The sequence below is a fragment of the Dermacentor silvarum genome, chromosome 1, assembly GCF_013339745.2.
Source record: "Dermacentor silvarum isolate Dsil-2018 chromosome 1, BIME_Dsil_1.4, whole genome shotgun sequence".
NCBI classification, from domain to species: Eukaryota; Metazoa; Arthropoda; class Arachnida; order Ixodida; family Ixodidae; genus Dermacentor; species Dermacentor silvarum.
In genome coordinates, this window is record NC_051154.1 from 364,967,749 (window position 1) to 364,985,943 (window position 18,195).

Below are 18,195 nucleotides of genomic sequence, written 5' to 3' on the forward strand. Positions count from 1 at the left end.
TTTCCCTCACGATGTTTTTTTTTTTAAACATGAACTACCAACATATCCAACTCTTTACCCTTCATAGCCCTCATAGACGCTATATGATACTCAAGCTGTGATAGGGGGCTAGAGTGACTGCAACTTAGAGTGCCATATGTGTGGAAACAACTATAGATGCGAAAAGGCAGCAGAATTCTCTTGAGAAGCATGTGGCTAAACTCTGTTTCATACACAGGAGGCGAGGCAGACAGCTTTTAGATGGCATGTCTTGCAACGAGCAAAAAAGTTCATTGTCTTTGAGAGCTGCCTGCGGGAATTGCTCACCACCTGCAAGGTCTGTGGCCAAGCAGTAGGCGACATCAGCTCCAAGGTTGTGGGCACTTTGCTCATAGTGGAGGGCATGTGTGACAAAGAACACATGCTCCAGTGGAGGAGCCAGCCACTTGTTCGTGGGAGTGGAGCTGGAAACATTCTTCTGGCAGCAGGAGTGCTATTTTCTGGCTGTGCAGTGGCTGCGACCTTGAGGTGCCTAAATTCTATCGGCGTGCAGACCATCACAGAACGGACCTTCTACAACTACCAGAGGGCCTACTTGCTGCCTGCCATAAACGAGGTTCGCCTACTGGGCCACATTTACAAAGAACTAGAGCATGATTTAGGCATAGTCTGATGGTTTTATACAACACCAATGCACCTGTAAGCTAATAGACCAATACAGGCTATCAGTTTTATTAGTGTATCAAGTCGATAATTTCATAATCCAATAAGATGAGACCTATAGAAGCCAATAAAGTATTTCTATTTGAATTTTTCCTAGGGTAATGTTCTAGCAACGTAATGTACAACCAACAGCCCTTGCATGACTGCCAAGTCTGATATCATAGAGCCTGATCTTGCAGTGCAAATTTAGATGTCAAATTAGGGATTCTGAGGACCAACACTGGCATTTGTCCTGTTTATCTCAATCTGTGCCATCTAAAGTTGCACCGAAACATCATGCTGCCTAATTCTTGTAACCAGCTGGCCCAACTTACTTGCTTCATCATGATTCTAAAGAATACAAACTCTGGTATATGGTGTTGAAATTTAGAAACTGTTTGTGTGTTTCTTTTATCTCACATTGAACAGTTTTACCATCCTGCTTTTTCTAGTTGGCAGTGCCTCGCACATGGCCCCAACTGAATACAACCCCAGTACATTAGGATGCTGTTATGGTAGCAAAATTGTAGCAGTTTTGTAGCAATGCATTAGGCACTTATATATTATGCACTTGTTTTTCCAGCTTTTCCACCGTAAGCAAGCTGAAATGGCCAGTGAGCTTGCTGGCTTGCAAGTCGACCTGGCAGGTGACGGGCGCTGTGACTCTCCAGGCCTACAGTGCCAAGTACATGACATACAGTGTGCTTTCTATGCAGAATGGCTGCATTTTGCACACAGAACAAGTGCAAGTTGGAGAGGTAACCACATAGTGCTACTATTCATACTATACGCATATTGAGTAAATTCTTATGAAACTATCTGCTGTATTTGTGCAGTCACCTGAAGTCCCTAACAGTGTTTCTATGGAAAAACAAGGGCTTGCCAAGTGCTTGATGGGTGTCGAGAAGCTGGGCATCAGGATACGTTCGCTGACAACAGGTACCATACAGAGATTGTGTTTTTTTAATTTTGGTGACGCAATTTGAAACAGTAAGCAATGCTGCTGTGTATGCTAGAGCATCTTATTTACATTGTTGTAATCAACTTGAGAACAAATGCCTAGCCACGTATATTGAGAAGGTCCAAAATAGCAACCTCCCCTGCCCCTAAGTCTGGATATGTATCTTATTGCAGGGTCAAGGTATGTGTAACACTGCCAGGAATGATAAAAAAAGACATTTTTTCTAACACTACGACACACTTGCTGTGAAACAGATAAGTAAAAAGGCTTATCGCAAGGGTTGGTGGTGGAAGCTGTTAATGGCGACGTGCGGTGAGCTGTGAGATTTGCTGGTGCTGGAAAAGGAGGCCGTGTGCATGGTGGAATTTTTGAGTGACGTGGGCGGGCAGCTGCTGCAGGGAAGCTGTCGTTGTGGGTGCCAATTGCTCTCGGTTACATGTGCCTCACACCTTTTCTTGTTTACATGTGATCTAGTGGTTGAAAAACATATCATTGATCCCAGTTTGGTGATATACTCAACGTTAGTGCCAAAATGTCTTGTTTTCATGCGCCGTATAGTCACAAATTGCTGCTGGAAAGCGTACTACGTCTTTACAAAAGATGACTGAAAATGTTCCTTGCCAACCAGCGGGTATTCAGGGGTGAATATTGAGCAGTCACATGACATTACAGACTGGTCGTAATTTAACACAGCGAAGTGTCTCGCTGATAGCTTCTCTCAAAGCCTGCAACTAGAGCTGGATGCAGAACTCTTTTTTCACGACAGCTAATTGTGAGCTGATTTACATCTTAAAGATGTTTCTTCTCAAAATATTATTGCGGTACTGCAAATGAAACTGACTCTTGCGCGTATTCCGCGGCCGCCTATGCGACGGATGCACTCTCTTTTGCCGCTAGCAACATGATCGCTGTGGCTTCACTCACTCCCGTAGGCGGCTGCGAGGAGCTGCTACTCTAGGAGTTTTACATAACCTCCTTGCTCACTAAGCTTCATTCTTTTCACAGACCGACATCCTGGTGTCAACCGCTACTGCCGCGTGGAGAAGCCAGAGATTAAGCATTGGTTTGATACTTGGCATGTTGCTAAAGGTAAGCACATATCCCGGTTTCAGGCCAATTTAACAATAGCATGCACAAGAATCGCATGAACCACAATTCAGCCTATTCAAGAGGATTACCTGACGAGGTAGACATTTTTTTCATGATTGATCGCAATGTCTAGATGTCTGCCTAGCTTAAATCCTAAGACCAATGGCATTTTGCTGCATCTGTGCCCAAAATATTCTAAAATATGCTTTGTTGTTGTGGCTAAGGTAATCTCGAACTGTGTGACACACACTTTGAAGGAACTGCAAGCTGGAACGGCGACATATTTCTTAGCACACATGGAGGCTGTATATCTTGAAAGAGAGTCTAGTCTCAAGATTTCCTACAGACTTCACTACAGGTCTGCGTCAATTTCTCAGTTACAACAGGTGACGTGAAGTGAGTAATTAAAGAGAGTGGATTTTTTATTGCCTACCTCTACGTTGCAATGCGATTTATTGCGCAAATTATGCTTGTCTATTGCAGAAATGCATCTAAGCAGGTGGAACACTTTCTTATCACAAATGATCTTTAGAAATGTGTGCATACTAAAAGGACAGGTGACATGCAGGAATGTGTGTTAGTTTCTTAAAATTGAAATAAATTTTCATAAAGATTGCATTTTATGGTTCAGATTGGTCAATACAGCACCTGGCACTGTTACTTGCTTAGTAACAACCATCTTGCTCACGCGACAATCCTTGCTTTATGACTGCAGTGTCAGTAAATAAAATATCTAATAACCCCTTGTCATATATTCTAGGTCTGAAAAAAAGCTCCTGGCTGCTAGCCGCACACATCAAGTTATCACACCTTCGATCCAAAGCATCCTAAACCACCTCTACTGGGTGGCTGCCATGGGCCAAGGTGATCGTGAGCTTGTCACCAGCATGTGGAGAAGCCTGCTCAACCACGTGTGCAACAAACACGATGGCCATGATGGGCCCTACAAAAAATGCCTCCATGACTCCCTTGACGACAGGGAATGGTTGAGACCAGGTAAGCACTACTGTATATTGTATTCTTGCCCTACACAGCATTTCTTAGTGTGGACATCACATCTTCAGATAAAAAGCTAAAAAGATTTTTAATTTGTTATACGTATCTGTTTCAGCATCACCTGCATTTCTTCGTCTCAAACTATTGTCGACAATGTAAGACTACTGAAAGATATCCACCTACTGAAAGATATCCTGAGGTCCAAACGTTTTCATTGGAGTCCTTCCACAGCCTGATGAATCGGTTTGCTCCAAAGTCCAATGCCTTCTCAGTGGACGGAATGCAAGAGGGGTAATTTTAATTTCGACATCTAAGAAATAAGAGAAGGGTATAATTCAAACCTCTCTTCATTAGAACGAGGCTCGCTGTGCTGCACTTCAATGAGAATGCTGCACGGCACCAAGCACTCACTCAGGATGGAAAGCAGCGGTGTAAGATTAAATCTTCCAAGGCAAGGCGAGGCCACTTCACTGTGACTACAGTGAAAGAGGACCCAAGCTACGGTATGTAACATTTCTGGACAGATTGTAACATACCAACACGTGTGCACGAAATTCTTGCCAACCATAGGGCAATTACTCTGCAGTGCGATATTTTCGGCATTTTCGCTGTTTTGTAAAGCTCTAGTGTCGTCAACGAACGTTTTAATAAACCGTGGGGTATTATGCCCTGCGGCGGCATCTTTAATGACCTTAGCAGGAAACCAATGAAACTATAAAGATGTGCCAAATCTGGCAAAATCGTACGCACAGGAACTGGGAATATAACAGTTAACCTCTACATATGTACAGTACAGGTTTTTGTTCGACCTAAACATGAATTTGCAGGATGATAAGGGAAGCTGATCTTTGTGTACAATTCTTTCTAGCTAGACAAACATGGTGCTATAGACTACCAAGTTTTACGGCTATTGGAAGATGTTTATGCTTGGGCGAGTGCTGCAAATACATGCGTGTTAATCGGAATGTACAAATTTGGGTCAACTCTTATTTCGCTATCCAAATACATGTAAAACTGAGAAGTTCTCTCATTACACAACCGCTTGACCAATTCTACTGAACTCTATTGCATTTGAGAAAAGCAATTTCTGCTGAGCGTCGGAAGCAGAATCCTATTGTATGAATGTATCCTAATGTATAAAAGATAATACAAAAAAATTGAAAAAATGGTTGCCAACACTTGCGCACAACTTAGTTTGTTGCGCAACACTTGCGCACAACTTCATACTGATACTGCACCTCTTCACTATGCAGGATACGTTGATGACTTCATGCAAGATGTGGTCGAGCGCTGCGAACATTCTTCATATAAGGAGGGCTTTCTGAGCTGTGAAAAGTCTCCACCGTGCCACATGTCACTTGGTTTTGAAAGACCATCAAAGCAGGAGCTCATCGCACAAAGGCGCACTCGCTTCCCAATGGCATTAACATTAAGCAATAGCAGCTAGATAGCCACCACCGTTTGTGTGAACTGGGCTAATGCACTCAGACAGCCATAAAGAACTTGGCGTGTCAAGAGAGCTTTGGAGACCACATGACAGTACAATTCAAGTGTACACACACATCCGCAATGCAGTCACAATGATTTATTTGAACCACACCAACGCCTCCGTGGTCAAGTATGCACTGGTCTGTTAAAAGTACACACATGAAGAGAACCACTCGGCTAAACGAAGTCGGGTAGCCACCTTTCCTTGGGACAGCATGAAAGACTTGGCATTTCAAGGAAGCTTTGCAGACCACTGCATTGGCTGTGTTCCATATTTAGGCCAGCAACGCTGCCTGTCGGGCACCACATCACCTGATACTATATTGCCGCGACCCCCTCTGCATCGAGCCACGATAGTGACGACAAAGACGACCAGATGCCAGCAACGTCACACATACTTTCCGCAAAGAAATCCTGCAGGCTTGCCCCGACGAAGCCCCCTCACGACACCTCGGCTACACACGGACATTGGCACGAGTCAAAAACAAATATTACTGGCCAAAGCATGCAGCCGATGTGAAGCATTACATCAGAACTTGCCTTGACTGTCAGTGACGCAAAGTACCACCCACTAAACCCGCCGGGCTCTTACACCACGTTGCAGTGCCGGTGTTGCCGTTTGCGCAAATTGGAATGCACCTTCTAGGCCCACTTCTGACATCTGCCAGCAGAAATAAATGGGTCATAGTTGCGACAGACTACCTCACGAGGTACACAGAAGCCAAGGCACTTCCGAGTGACATGGCAGCTGAAGCGGCATAACGTTTCATTGAGAACATCGTCATAATACATGGTGCTCCAGCTGTCATAATAACAGACAAAGGAACCGCTTTCACAGCTGAGCTTTTGAGAAGTGTGCTCAGGCTCAGCAGCACGGCTCATAGGAGGACAACAGCCTACCATCCTCAAACAAATGGGCTTACAGAACGACTCAACAAGACCCTCGCTGACATGCTCTGTATGTACGTCAATGTGGAACACAAGAATTGGGAAAATATACTGCCATATGTCACATTTTCGTATGATACGACACGGCAGGAAACAACAAGAACGACGTCGTTCGGTCCTCTCCACGGTCGAGAAGTAACGACGATGCTTGATGCTATGCTGCCCCATAATTGTGGCGATACAGAGGATGACGCTACCGATTTTACAGAGCGCGCCGAGGAAGCCATACAGCTCGCGCGTGTCTGAATAACCAGCCAGCAAGATTGTCCTTAGAATGGTGTCAGAATTGGGATGCCTGCGGGGTTCCCAGAATATGAGCTAGTATGGACGCATTGCCTCCTTTGGAATGCCTCGTGTTGCCCGAGAACGCAGCCGACAGCTGGAAGACGTTTCAGCAATTCCTACTTGAAGGAAACTGGGAATCAGCGAACAATGCAGAGAAAGCTGTCATATTACTTCACTTAGCAGGCCAAGAAGTTATTGATGTCTTCAATACTTTTCAGTTCACACCAGCTCAACAGGATGACTACGATGCACTAGTTCACCGGTTCAATGCATACTGCGAACCGCAACGTAACGAAACATTTGAAAAATTGCTTTCTGCACGCGGATGCAGCATGAGGGTGAACTGTTTGAGCAATCTTCACGCAATGTGCAGCTGGAAGCACAATCATGTAATTTTGGCGAACTGAAGGACTTCATGGTGCTTGACCAGCTTGACTGTGGCACCACGGACAAAAAGCTAAGAGCACGCTTGTTGCACGAAAAGGAGCTGACATCAGACAAGGCCATTGATTTCTGCAAGGCGGCTGAGATGCATTAAGCCAGGCTTGTGTTTAGGACCATGACGATACCTCCACTGCCGTTGACGGGATCGCCAAGGGATGAGACACTGTAAAAAAAAGTAGACCTCTGCATTGCTGTTGGTTCTGCGACAGAAGCTACCCACTAAAGTGGTGCCCGGTGTGGGGAAACACTTGTGGAATCTGCCAAAGGCCAAGCCACTTAGCTGCTTGCTGTAGATCATGCCGAAATGTGCAAGAGGTGGAGCGACCAAACAAGGATACCAAAAAAACGACTTCCTACTCCTGGCATTTGAAATAGCCGGCATCTACAGCTCAGATGACAGGTTGGTGACTGGAGAGGATGGCAACAAGGGAATCGATGTCAAAGTGGACACAAGGTCAGCCGAATCTCTTGCCATTCTCGCTATACCAAAGATTGAAAGCGACCTCTATGTCCGATTCACACTTGCTGATGAGTTTTGGTGTCATACAGCACTTGGCGACAGTTACGTTGACGCTTAAGTGGACTCTGTGCGGAAGCCCACAGTTTACCTATCATGTAGAAAGGGAAACAGGCACTGCTCAGGTTGGCTGCATGCGAAAAATTTTGACTGGTGCAGCGTGTTCACAATGTGTCAGCCTGCAAGAACCCGAAGCAATGGATCAGCGACAAATTCTTGAAGCTGTTCATTCGCACTGGACACTCCAAGTACACGTACTCGATCAATTTGGGAGACGGCGCTGGACCAGTTTCTATGCCCGTGAGGAGAGTGCCTCAACCATTCAAGAAAGCCATGTGTACTGATGGACGAGCTTGGCCTGACTGTACTCACCGAACCGGCTTCGCACACCAGGATCGGACAGGGAGTGTGCCGCGACACATCCCCCGACCTCTCTGTCTGGTCGGGCGCGGACGTGGTCACTTGGTCGAACTCTTTCGAGGACCTGGAAGTGAACACAGAATTCTGTATGTGACCGTGGGAGAGAGTGAAAGCGAGGAGGACGTCTGCCGAAAGGCAAGAATCGTGGACTGGGATAGATTCCGGAAAAATAGAGAACGAGACAAGAAGGAGGGCCCGATTGAAGACATCAGCGATAGGTGCAGAAAACTACTCGCGGACGTAGCGAAAGCCACCGATGAGATCGAATGGACGGACTGGCGACAAGAATCCCCCAAAGGAGGAGACAGATCCCACGGAGCTGGGGACGACGACGCTCCCCAACCGTCCAAAGTGGACTGCCGGCTGGCACATCTCCTTGCGGCCAAGAAATCCATGCAACGGAGAGCGAGCAAGCAAAAACTCAAGAGGAAGATACGCAAGATCGCCGAAATCAACCGGGAGATCGAGATGCACTGCGCCAGCCTGTGCGAGCAAGAATGGCAGGAGCTGTGTGACACGATGAACGGAAACATGAGCGCGGGACGCACCTGGAAGATTCTCAGGCACCTGCTCGACCCGGGAAGCACCAGAAAGGCGACCCGTGCAGAGGCTGTCGGGCACCAAAATGGGAAGACGAATCCTCGACCTGCTCGGGATTCGATATCATGAGGCGCGGGGACTGAAGGAAACACTGCTACCGGACGTCACGGACGCCATACAGACGGAATACCTGCCGAAGAACATGCACCCGGCGCATGACGTGCAAAGACGTAAACGAAGGGCGGCAGCAATCCTCGAGGAGCACGAAAGACGAGAAGGTGTCCTCTTCGTCGATGCAGCCAGGTACCCGCGGGCCGCCGGTAACGTTGATAACGAAAAGGGACGACGACCACCATCGCCACTACAACGAAATGTGCGAGACGAACCGGGGATGCCAGCACCACCATCACTACTACTACGACGACAAAAACGGCAGCATCAACAGCAGCAACATCAACGACACGGCTGGCCGACGGCGGCGGAGCCCGCCTTCTCCATGACGGTCGTAAAAGATGGCAAGCCGCCCTCCTCAGCGAGGCACCCGAGGACCAGGAAGTGGGCCGTTCAGCGGTCCAGGGCCATTGCCGAGGATCTCGAAAGATTTTTCTCCGGCGATGGACCCCTGGAAGCCTAGCCCCGGGCACCAACAGCCATAACCGCTGGACAAATAAAGTTTATTCCTATCCTATCCTACTGAGTTGTAGCGAATGGAGGCGGAAGGCATCATAGCCAAAACCGAAGCCCAATTGGACTGAGTGAATGCACTGGTCACAGTAAGGAGAAAAGATGGGAGATTGAGAGTGCGGATGTCATGTCAGTGAGTGCATTAAAAGGGGGCAGTTCTACCGTTCCAAGCAAAGAGGACAATGAAGCAGAATTAGCAGGTGCCAGCTTTTTCACCAAGTTAGACGCCAACCAAGGTTTCTATCAGATTCCCCTGGACAACTGTGCCTCGAAAGTGGGCCCCTTCAGCACACTGTTCGGCAGGTACTGCTTTCTTTGACTTCCATTTGTTATAAGCGCCACCCCAGAACCATTTCACATGACCATAAGCCAAGTGCTAGGTAACCTGCAGGACATCTCTGTATATATATATATATATATATATATATATATATATATATATATATATATATATTGACAGACGGAAGACGACCAGGACAGGCAGCACTGGCAGACCCGTTTATTCCACCGGCACGGCCGAGGCTCAAGCACGAAGAAGAAGAGAAACAGGGATGATGATGGCTATATACAAATGAGAACGATGAAGTACGTGAAATGTGCTTACACTAATTTCCCCCTCTCGTGGAAGCGGCCAACCTGGCCGCAATCTAAAGATCGGCTGAACGGGGAATAAAGTGCTTCATGCGGGAGACGTGAACAATTTCTGCACTACGACGACGGCGGTCCTCGACGGAGTGAAGCGGAGTGACTAGATAGTTCACTGCGGAAGTTTGTTGTAGGACTGTGTAGGGCCCAATGTACCGGTGAAGGAATTTCTCGCAAAGTCCAGGGGTTCGAACCGGCGTCCATAGGAGGACTTGGTCTCCAGGATGGAAGGCGACGTCGCGGCGTTTACTGTCGCAGCGACGTTTTCTTTCTTCTTGGGTAGCGGCGGTGTTGCGACGAGCAATTTCACGGCAATGCGCGAGTCGAGCTGCAAACTCTTCTGGGAGGGAGGTGTTAGGCGAAGCAGGAGAGAAAAACAATTCGGAGTCGAAGACGGAGGAGGCAGATCGTCCATACACCAGGAAGAAAGGGCTGTAACCGGTAGTTCGTTGTGTCGCAGTATTATAAGCGAATGTAACACAGGGAAGGATGTTGTCCCAGTTTGTGTGGTCAGGACGTAAGTACATAGAAATCATGTCAGAGAGCGTTCGGTGGAAGCGTTCAGTAAGGCCGTTGGTTTGCGGGTGATACGTAGAAGTGGTTTTATGCTTCGTATTAGTCTGCCGCAAGACTTCTTCGAGGACGTGGGACATGAAGGCTTTGCCATGATCGGACAAAAGAACGCGAGGAGCACCATGGCGCAAGACTATGGATTGCAGGAAGAAGTCAGCAACCTCAGAAGCAGCACCAGATCGAAGAGGCGCAGTCTCGGCGTATCTTGTTAAGTGGTCTACCGCTGTGACGATCCAGCGGTGACCGGAGGGCGTCAACGGCAAGGGACCGTATAAGTCAATTCCAACGCACTCGAAAGGTTCGGTCGGACAAGGCAGAGGCTGAAGAAAACCGGCAGGCGGGGATGTGGAGCGTTTGCGGTGCTGACACAACGCACATGAGGCAACGTATTTGGCTACTGTTGTGGACAATCCAGGCCAGAAGCAGCGGGTCTTGATGCGGTCGTAGGTCTTGAGGAAGCCTAAGTGGCCGGCGGCAACGTCATCATGAAATGCTTCTAAAACTCGAAGACGAAGGCAGCGAGGTATGACTGGGACCCACTTGTTACCCGTAGGATGATAAATATAACGATGAAGCACCCCATCTTGAAGGCGAAATTGCTGAAGCTGGCGTCGCAAGCGGCTGTTGGGTGGTTTAGTTAGGCCGCGAAGGCGATCAATGAGAGTTCGACAGTAGTAGTCTGCGTGCTGAAGGGAAGCTAAATCGGAGCGTGAAGAAAGCTAAGCTTGATCCAGTGACATTAGCGTGAGCTGGTGGGCGGCAGGCGTAGCGTCAGAGTGACGTGGTAGAGACGGGGAGTGCGCACGATCGATAGAAGGCGAAAGCGGGCATCGAGACAGTGCGTCTGCATCATGATGACATTTGCCAGACCGGTACGTTATCGTGAAATCATATTCTTGTAAGCGCAGTATCCAGCGTCCCAGGCGTCCTGACATGTTCTTCATAGATGACAGCCTACACAGAGCATGATGGAAGGCGACGTCGCGGCGTTTACTGTCGCAGCGACGTTTTCTTTCTTCTTCGGTAGCGGCGGTGTTGCGACGAGCAATTTCACGGCAATGCGCGAGTCGAGCTGCAAACTCTTCTGGGAGGGAGGTGTTAGGCGAAGCAGGAGAGAAAAACAATTCGGAGTCGAAGACGGAGGAGGCAGATCGTCCATACACCAGGAAGAAAGGGCTGTAACCGGTAGTTCGTTGTGTCGCAGTATTATAAGCGAATGTAACACAGGGAAGGATGTTGTCCCAATTTGTGTGGTCAGGACGTAAGTACATAGAAATCATGTCAGAGAGCGTTCGGTGGAAGCGTTCAGTAAGGCCGTTGGTTTGCGGGTGATACGTAGAAGTGGTTTTATGCTTCGTATTAGTCTGCCGCAAGACTTCTTCGAGGACGTGGGACATGAAGGCTTTGCCATGATCGGACAAAAGAACGCGAGGAGCACCATGGCGCAAGACTATGGATTGCAGGAAGAAGTCAGCAACCTCAGAAGCAGCACCAGATCGAAGAGGCGCAGTCTCGGCGTATCTTGTTAAGTGGTCTACCGCTGTGACGATCCAGCGGTGACCGGAGGGCGTCAACGGCAAGGGACCGTATAAGTCAATTCCAACGCACTCGAAAGGTTCGGTCGGACAAGGCAGAGGCTGAAGAAAACCGGCAGGCGGGGATGTGGAGCGTTTGCGGTGCTGACACAACGCACATGAGGCAACGTATTTGGCTACTGTTGTGGACAATCCAGGCCAGAAGCAGCGGGTCTTGATGCGGTCGTAGGTCTTGAGGAAGCCTAAGTGGCCGGCGGCAACGTCATCATGAAATGCTTCTAAAACTCGAAGACGAAGGCAGCGAGGTATGACTGGGACCCACTTGTTACCCGTAGGATGATAAATATAACGATGAAGCACCCCATCTTGAAGGCGAAATTGCTGAAGCTGGCGTCGCAAGCGGCTGTTGGGTGGTTTAGTTAGGCCGCGAAGGCGATCAATGAGAGTTCGACAGTAGTAGTCTGCGTGCTGAAGGGAAGCTAAATCGGAGCGTGAAGAAAGCTGAGCTTGATCCAGTGACATTAGCGTGAGCTGGTGGGCGGCAGGCGTAGCGTCAGAGTGACGTGGTAGAGACGGGGAGTGCGCACGATCGATAGAAGGCGAAAGCGGGCATCGAGACAGTGCGTCTGCATCATGATGACATTTGCCAGACCGGTACGTTATCGTGAAATCATATTCTTGTAAGCGCAGTATCCAGCGTCCCAGGCGTCCTGACATGTTCTTCATAGATGACAGCCTACACAGAGCATGATGGTCGGTTACGATGGTGAAGTGGCGACCATAGAGATACGGGCGAAACTTCTGAATGGACCAAACAATAGCCAGGCATTCCTGCTCTGTGATCGTGTAGTTCCGTACAGATGGCGAGAGGGTCCGGCTAGCATACGCCACAACCTGCTCTTTAGACGCGGGGCCTCGTTGCAGGAGCACTGCTCCGATGCCTTGCGCACTTGCGTCAGTTTGGAGTAGAGTGGGTGCCCTCTCATCAAAATGGCGAAGCACCGGTCCGGAAGTGAGATGTTTCTTAAGGGCTTGAAATGCCGACTCACAGTCTTCGGACCATGTGAAAGAGGCGCCGCTGACCAGGAGCTTATGTAGAGGAGCTGCTATTGTAGCAAAATTGCGTATAAAACGGCGAAAGTAAGACGCCAGGCCGAGAAAGCTGCGCAATGTTTTTTTTTATTTGATGGGCAAGGGAATTGAAGCACAGCAGCAATCTTCTCAGGGTCAGGTTGGACGCCGTCTTTTGAAACGACGTGACCCAGCACTTTGATGCTTCTGCTGGCGAATGTGCACTTTTTAGTATTAATCTGGAGACCAGCATCTGAAAGGCATTGGAGGACTTCGTCTAATCTCTGTAGGTGTTGGGTGAAGCTGGAAGAAAAACAACGATGTCATCCAGATAACAGAGGCAGGTCTTCCACTTAAGGCCACGAAGAACAGTGTCGATCATACGCTCAAACGTGGCTGGAGCGTTGCACAGGCCAAATGGCATTACATTAAATTCATAAAGTCCGTCCGGCGTGGCGAAAGCGGTTTTCTCTTTGTCAGCCTCGTTCATGGGAATTTGCCAATATCCCGATCGCAGATCAAGGCTGGAAAAATATTCCGCTCCTTGTAGTGTATCTAAGGCGTCGTCAATTCGAGGCATGGGATACACATCCTCGCGTGTAATCGTATTGAGCGCTCGATAATCAACGCAAAAGTGAACGGAACCATCCTTTTTCTTCACCAGAACGACAGGAGACGCCCAGGAACTGGATGAAGGTCGTATAATATTTCGTGCTAGCATGTCATCAACTTGTTCTTCAATGATCTTCCGTTCCGACTGCGAAACACGATATGGGCGACGGCGTATAATTGCAGAACCGTCGGTTTTGATGCGGCGTGCAGCTACGGAAGTCTGGCCCAATGCGGTGGCACAGCTATCAAAGCAGGATTTGTGCTTAGCCAAAAGGGCGAGTAACGCATCCGACTGGGCAGCGGTTAGGTCAGAACCAATTAGGGCTCGGAGAGAAGAAGAATCCAAACCTTAGGTTGGTACTGGTGACAAAGAAGGGGAAAGCGCTGCGACAGAGATCAGTGGCGGGTCGGTGAAGGTTGCCACGGTCATCCCTTTAGGCAACAATACAGGATCTGGGGTTGTGTTGCAGGCGTACAGGAGAGCTCGGCCACATGAAAACCGGACAAGACAAGGGGCGACTAGAATTCCTCGTGAAGTGCAGCGTGAAGAGGGCGTAACCAGTGCGTCTCCATCGGTTAGCTGGCCGGATGTGACAGCTACAATGTGTTCGTGACCAGGGTGTAGGACGTAATCTGCAGCGACAGCCAAGTTCAAGATGGAGGGTGACGACTCCAAAATAGGTGCATCCGTGGTATCTGTGATGTGGACGACTTTCTCCCTACATGATATAACAGCGGAGGCAGAATGCAGGAAGTCCCAACCGAGAATAAGTTCATGGATGCACGCGGGTAGCACAATCATCTCAATGTGGTGACGTCGATCAAAACACGAGCCGTACATTGTCCGTCGGGGTGAATGGGTACGTTATTAGCGCCGCGTAAAACGGGTCCAAGATAACGCGTTCTGACTTTACGGAGCCGTGAGCACAAATCACTACGCAGAACGGAAACAGCGGCACCAGTATCGACGAGAGCTTGCACAGGAACACCTTCGAGAGTTACAGATAGCATATTGGCCGGGCGACAAGGAGGTATTTCCGAAGTTCGACAGGACGCAGTTTTCCCTCCAAAAACTGCAATCGTTAGTTTTCCGAGTGTTGGTCAGCAAGGCGGGAGATGGGGCGAAGCGGTGATGCAGAGCGGCGGTAGGGAGAAGGAGAACGTCGTCTAGCCGAACGGGAGCCCTGAGGCAGACGTGGAGACGCTGGAGAAGATGGAGAACGACGCTGCGTAAAAGCGGACGGGCCTGGGTAGTAAGCGTCGTGTCGGCGGTTCTCGTCTCGCTCGAAATCGGCATAGCCTCGGCTTACATCCAGCTGGCGGCGACGGCAGTAACGCGATATGTGGCCCCGTATACCGCAGTAAAAGCAGACCGGACGAGGTGGACGCCACGGAGTATACGAAGGTGCAGCAGGTGCTCGGGCGCCCATAGAGGCCAAATGGCCGCAGGTGAGGTCAGGAGGCCCAGAAGGGACAGTAGCAGGTGGCATTGCAGCGACTTCCGCGTATGTGGGCATCGGGAACGCTGCTGGGGCAACAGACGTTGTCGGTGTCGTCATGGCTGCCAACTCCTCCTTCACAAGGTTGCGCAAGTCGAACGTTGGCGATGGGGCGGGAACAACAGTGGATCGCCGTTGTTGCTGCTCCTGAAGTTCTTCGCGAATAATAGAGCGGATAAGAGCACGTAAATCAGAATGAGGTGGCATTGGAAGGTCGCTGTCACGGTGAAGACGGAGGGCCTGAAGCTCGTCCAAGCGCTGGCACGTCGATGTAATATCTTGAACCGAGGTAGGATTTTGGACAGCTAAAGCGTTGAATGCGACGGAACCAATGCCTTTAAGACTATGGCGAATGCGTTCGGCTTCCGTCATTCCAACGTTGGCGCGGCGGCATAGAGCCAGGACATCTTCGATGTACGGTGTATATGACTCTTGCGGAAGTTGAACACGCGCAGCGAGCTTCTGTTTGGCGACTTCTGAACGGCCAGATGAAGACGCGAAAATTTGCCGCAAGCTGGTAGTAAACGCTGACCAGTCGGTGAAGTCAGTTTCGCGGTTAAAATACCACGTCTTCGCAACGTGGGTCAGATAGAACGCGACGGTAGTCAACTTCTGTCTATCGGTCCACCCATTGGCCGAACTCACGCGGTTGTAGTTGTCGAGCCAGTCGTCGACGTCTTCCCCGCGGAGACCCGCAAAGACTGGTCGATCACGATGAGGGGTGGTAATGATGCACGATGTCACTGCAGCCGATGTCGTAGGAGCAGGAGCGTCAGGGGTAGCGATAGTGCCGGCGGCCGACGCAGGGGTGGTCATAGCTGTGGGGGTGGCCGGGCGCAGGCGGCGACCGGAACGTAGCTCCAGGTAGGGCAGGAACGCAGGAGGACGTCGGGATCTTGACGCGCCTCCACCACTTTGAAAGACGGAAGACGACCAGGACAGGCAGCACTGGCAGACCCGTTTATTCCACCGGCACGGCCGAGGCTCAAACACGAAGAAGAGAAACAGGGATGATGATGGCTATATACAAATGAGAACGATGAGGTACGTGAAATGTGCTTACAATATATATATATATATATATATATATATATATATATATATATATATATTGATGTCCTAGTGTGTGGCGCAACGAAGCAAGAGTGTGATGCTCGGCTCCGTGCCGTGCTTGGTGCAATCCAAGATGCCGTCCTCACTTTACTCTGAGAAGTGCTTTACACTGAGAAGTGTGTATACAGTGGGGTTGGTGAAGTTGAATTCCGCGCTAACCCGATTTCCAGGAATGCGAATAGGCCGTACGAGTTTGATTCATTCCGTCTCCAACTTACCTATGGCCACATGCAAGGAGGATGTTCAGAGGCTCTTGCTATCAGCTAATTTGGAAAATGTCACCTCAACCTCTCAGGCTCCGCTAACTGGTCAAACAAGAAAGGGAGTTAGAATGGAACGAGGCTGGCAGGAAATAGTGGCGGGAATCAGTGTGTAATGCTTAAGTCGTTTTATGCATTGAAGCATCAAAGTAACTGGAATGCCAGTGCATTTCTCCGCAATGTTCGGGAATTAATATCTCGAAACTTGTGTCGTCCTGACAATTTGTTCCAAGTGGATCCGGATTGAGAACTCCACGGCTAGGACTTGTAAATAGCAATATGGGCCATAAGGTAATTAGTTAAAAACTTAATTAGGGAATTTGTTTAGTTAGTCGAATATGCAATTAAATTTTTTTGTGCAAGTAATGTCCGCCTCTTCGAGTAGACCCGCTCATGAAGTATGATTGTGCTAACTGCCACAGGCGACTTTTAAAAATTTTTGATAGTGTTCGCTGAACCATCCGGTATAATGAGAATTTTTACCCAGAAGACTGCAACCTGTGGCAAGGTTACGTGAACTCAACCTCTTGCTTTGTGCTTGATTTGTTCTTTCTTAGAACGGAAGATCCATCAGCTGTGTTCCACATTTAGGCCAGCAGACTGCCCAGCGAGCAACACATGACCCGAGACTATATATTGTCCTTGCAAATAAATTGCGCCTTTTTTGGTCCCTGATATGAAGTGTGTCGCGTCAGTCCTTCGCAACCACATGACGGCCTCATGAGGATACGTGTGGGCGTCTCATTGACTCTGGCTGCTCGGGCCACGTAGACAGGTGGTGCTCAGGCATCCCCTGCATCCTGCGCTTTCTGTCGCACAGCAGCTACGGAGGGAACACTAGACCGCATCTCTCAGAAGCTGTCCGGGCCTTCAGACAGTCCATGCGTGCCATCTACGTAGCCTGGGCCAACAACTCGGCCATCCGCCTGACTTTTGCCAATGGACACACGGTCCTTTGTTTATGCCACTCCTGCATGTAACCTTGGAAAGACGCCTTATTATGTTCATGAATTTATGCCGCAGGGCGTACTTGCACAATAAAAAAAGTGTTGAGACACTCCCGCAACGCACTAACACCCGCCTGATGAAATGTGCCCCACTCTGTTCCGAGCAGGCAAGCGAAGAGAACTACTTGGCTAATGCAGTCAGGCAGCCACCTTTGCTTGGGGCAGCATCAAAGACTTGACCAAGCCAAGAAGGGCCAGCATTTGTTGGAGCTCCCAGATCACCTGTATGGGCAAATCAAGAAGAAAAATATTAATCATTGAACTAGTTCAGGCCTCGTGACTACAATCAAAGTACTCGCCAACTGTGCACAAACCATATTTGTTGCCAAGTGGCTAGTGGGTGCCAATTTCTGAGTTGGTTTGAAAGAAAATTGTGTAGCTACATGTAACTATGAGGGAGAGCTTTGGCACATCTACAGAATCCTGTAGCGAAGTGAAGGAAAGATTTGATGGAAACTGAAGTACTCTGGAACATGATCGTTCATCTAGCTGGTTCTGATGGCAAAGTAGTATATCTCTATGCTGCCAAAAAGGACTCCTTATTCCAATAAGATAATGTGATGTGAAAGGAACATCACATTTATTAATGCACCATTGATGGCACAATCTGCTATTAAATTTCTGCCAATTATCTGATAAACTCGGTCATACCTGAACGTGCTTACAGAGGTGGATATCTGAAGCCGACGTATTCGGCCGACGGGAACTGTCTCCTGATTGTGGATACGACGCATGCAGGTAACACGACCCTGTTGCGTCTCCCCAGCCTCTTCCAAATCCACCGTGTAAGGAGTCGGTACGCTAAAAACCGATATTCCTGGCAAAGA

The 18,195-nt window shown here is 49.0% G+C and overlaps 1 protein-coding gene across 1 annotated transcript; it reads left to right on the forward strand.

Annotated features, from left to right (window-relative positions):
• The first annotated feature begins 1,370 nt into the window (after window positions 1–1,370).
• On the forward strand, window positions 1,371–17,048 carry LOC119445217 (uncharacterized). The gene is made up of 8 exons (XM_037709542.2): window positions 1,371–1,439; window positions 1,518–1,620; window positions 1,816–1,822; window positions 3,492–3,727; window positions 3,843–3,882; window positions 3,917–4,018; window positions 4,082–4,230; window positions 16,919–17,048. The coding sequence occupies exons 1-8, from the start codon at window positions 1,371–1,373 to the stop codon at window positions 16,981–16,983; spliced, it is 771 nt and encodes a 256-aa protein (XP_037565470.2). The 3' UTR covers window positions 16,984–17,048.
• The last annotated feature ends 1,147 nt before the right edge of the window (window positions 17,049–18,195 follow it).

Bases quoted from the DNA above. Each gene is read 5' to 3' on its own strand.
- LOC119445217 (XM_037709542.2), top strand. From the start codon at position 1,371: ATGACATACAGTGTGCTTTCTATGCAGAATGGCTGCATTTTGCACACA. The intron at 1,440-1,517 runs GTAACCACATAG...GTATTTGTGCAG, and splicing joins AACAAGTGCAAGTTGGAGAG to TCACCTGAAGTCCCTAACAG. The intron at 3,728-3,842 runs GTAAGCACTACT...TATCTGTTTCAG, and splicing joins CAGGGAATGGTTGAGACCAG to CATCACCTGCATTTCTTCGT.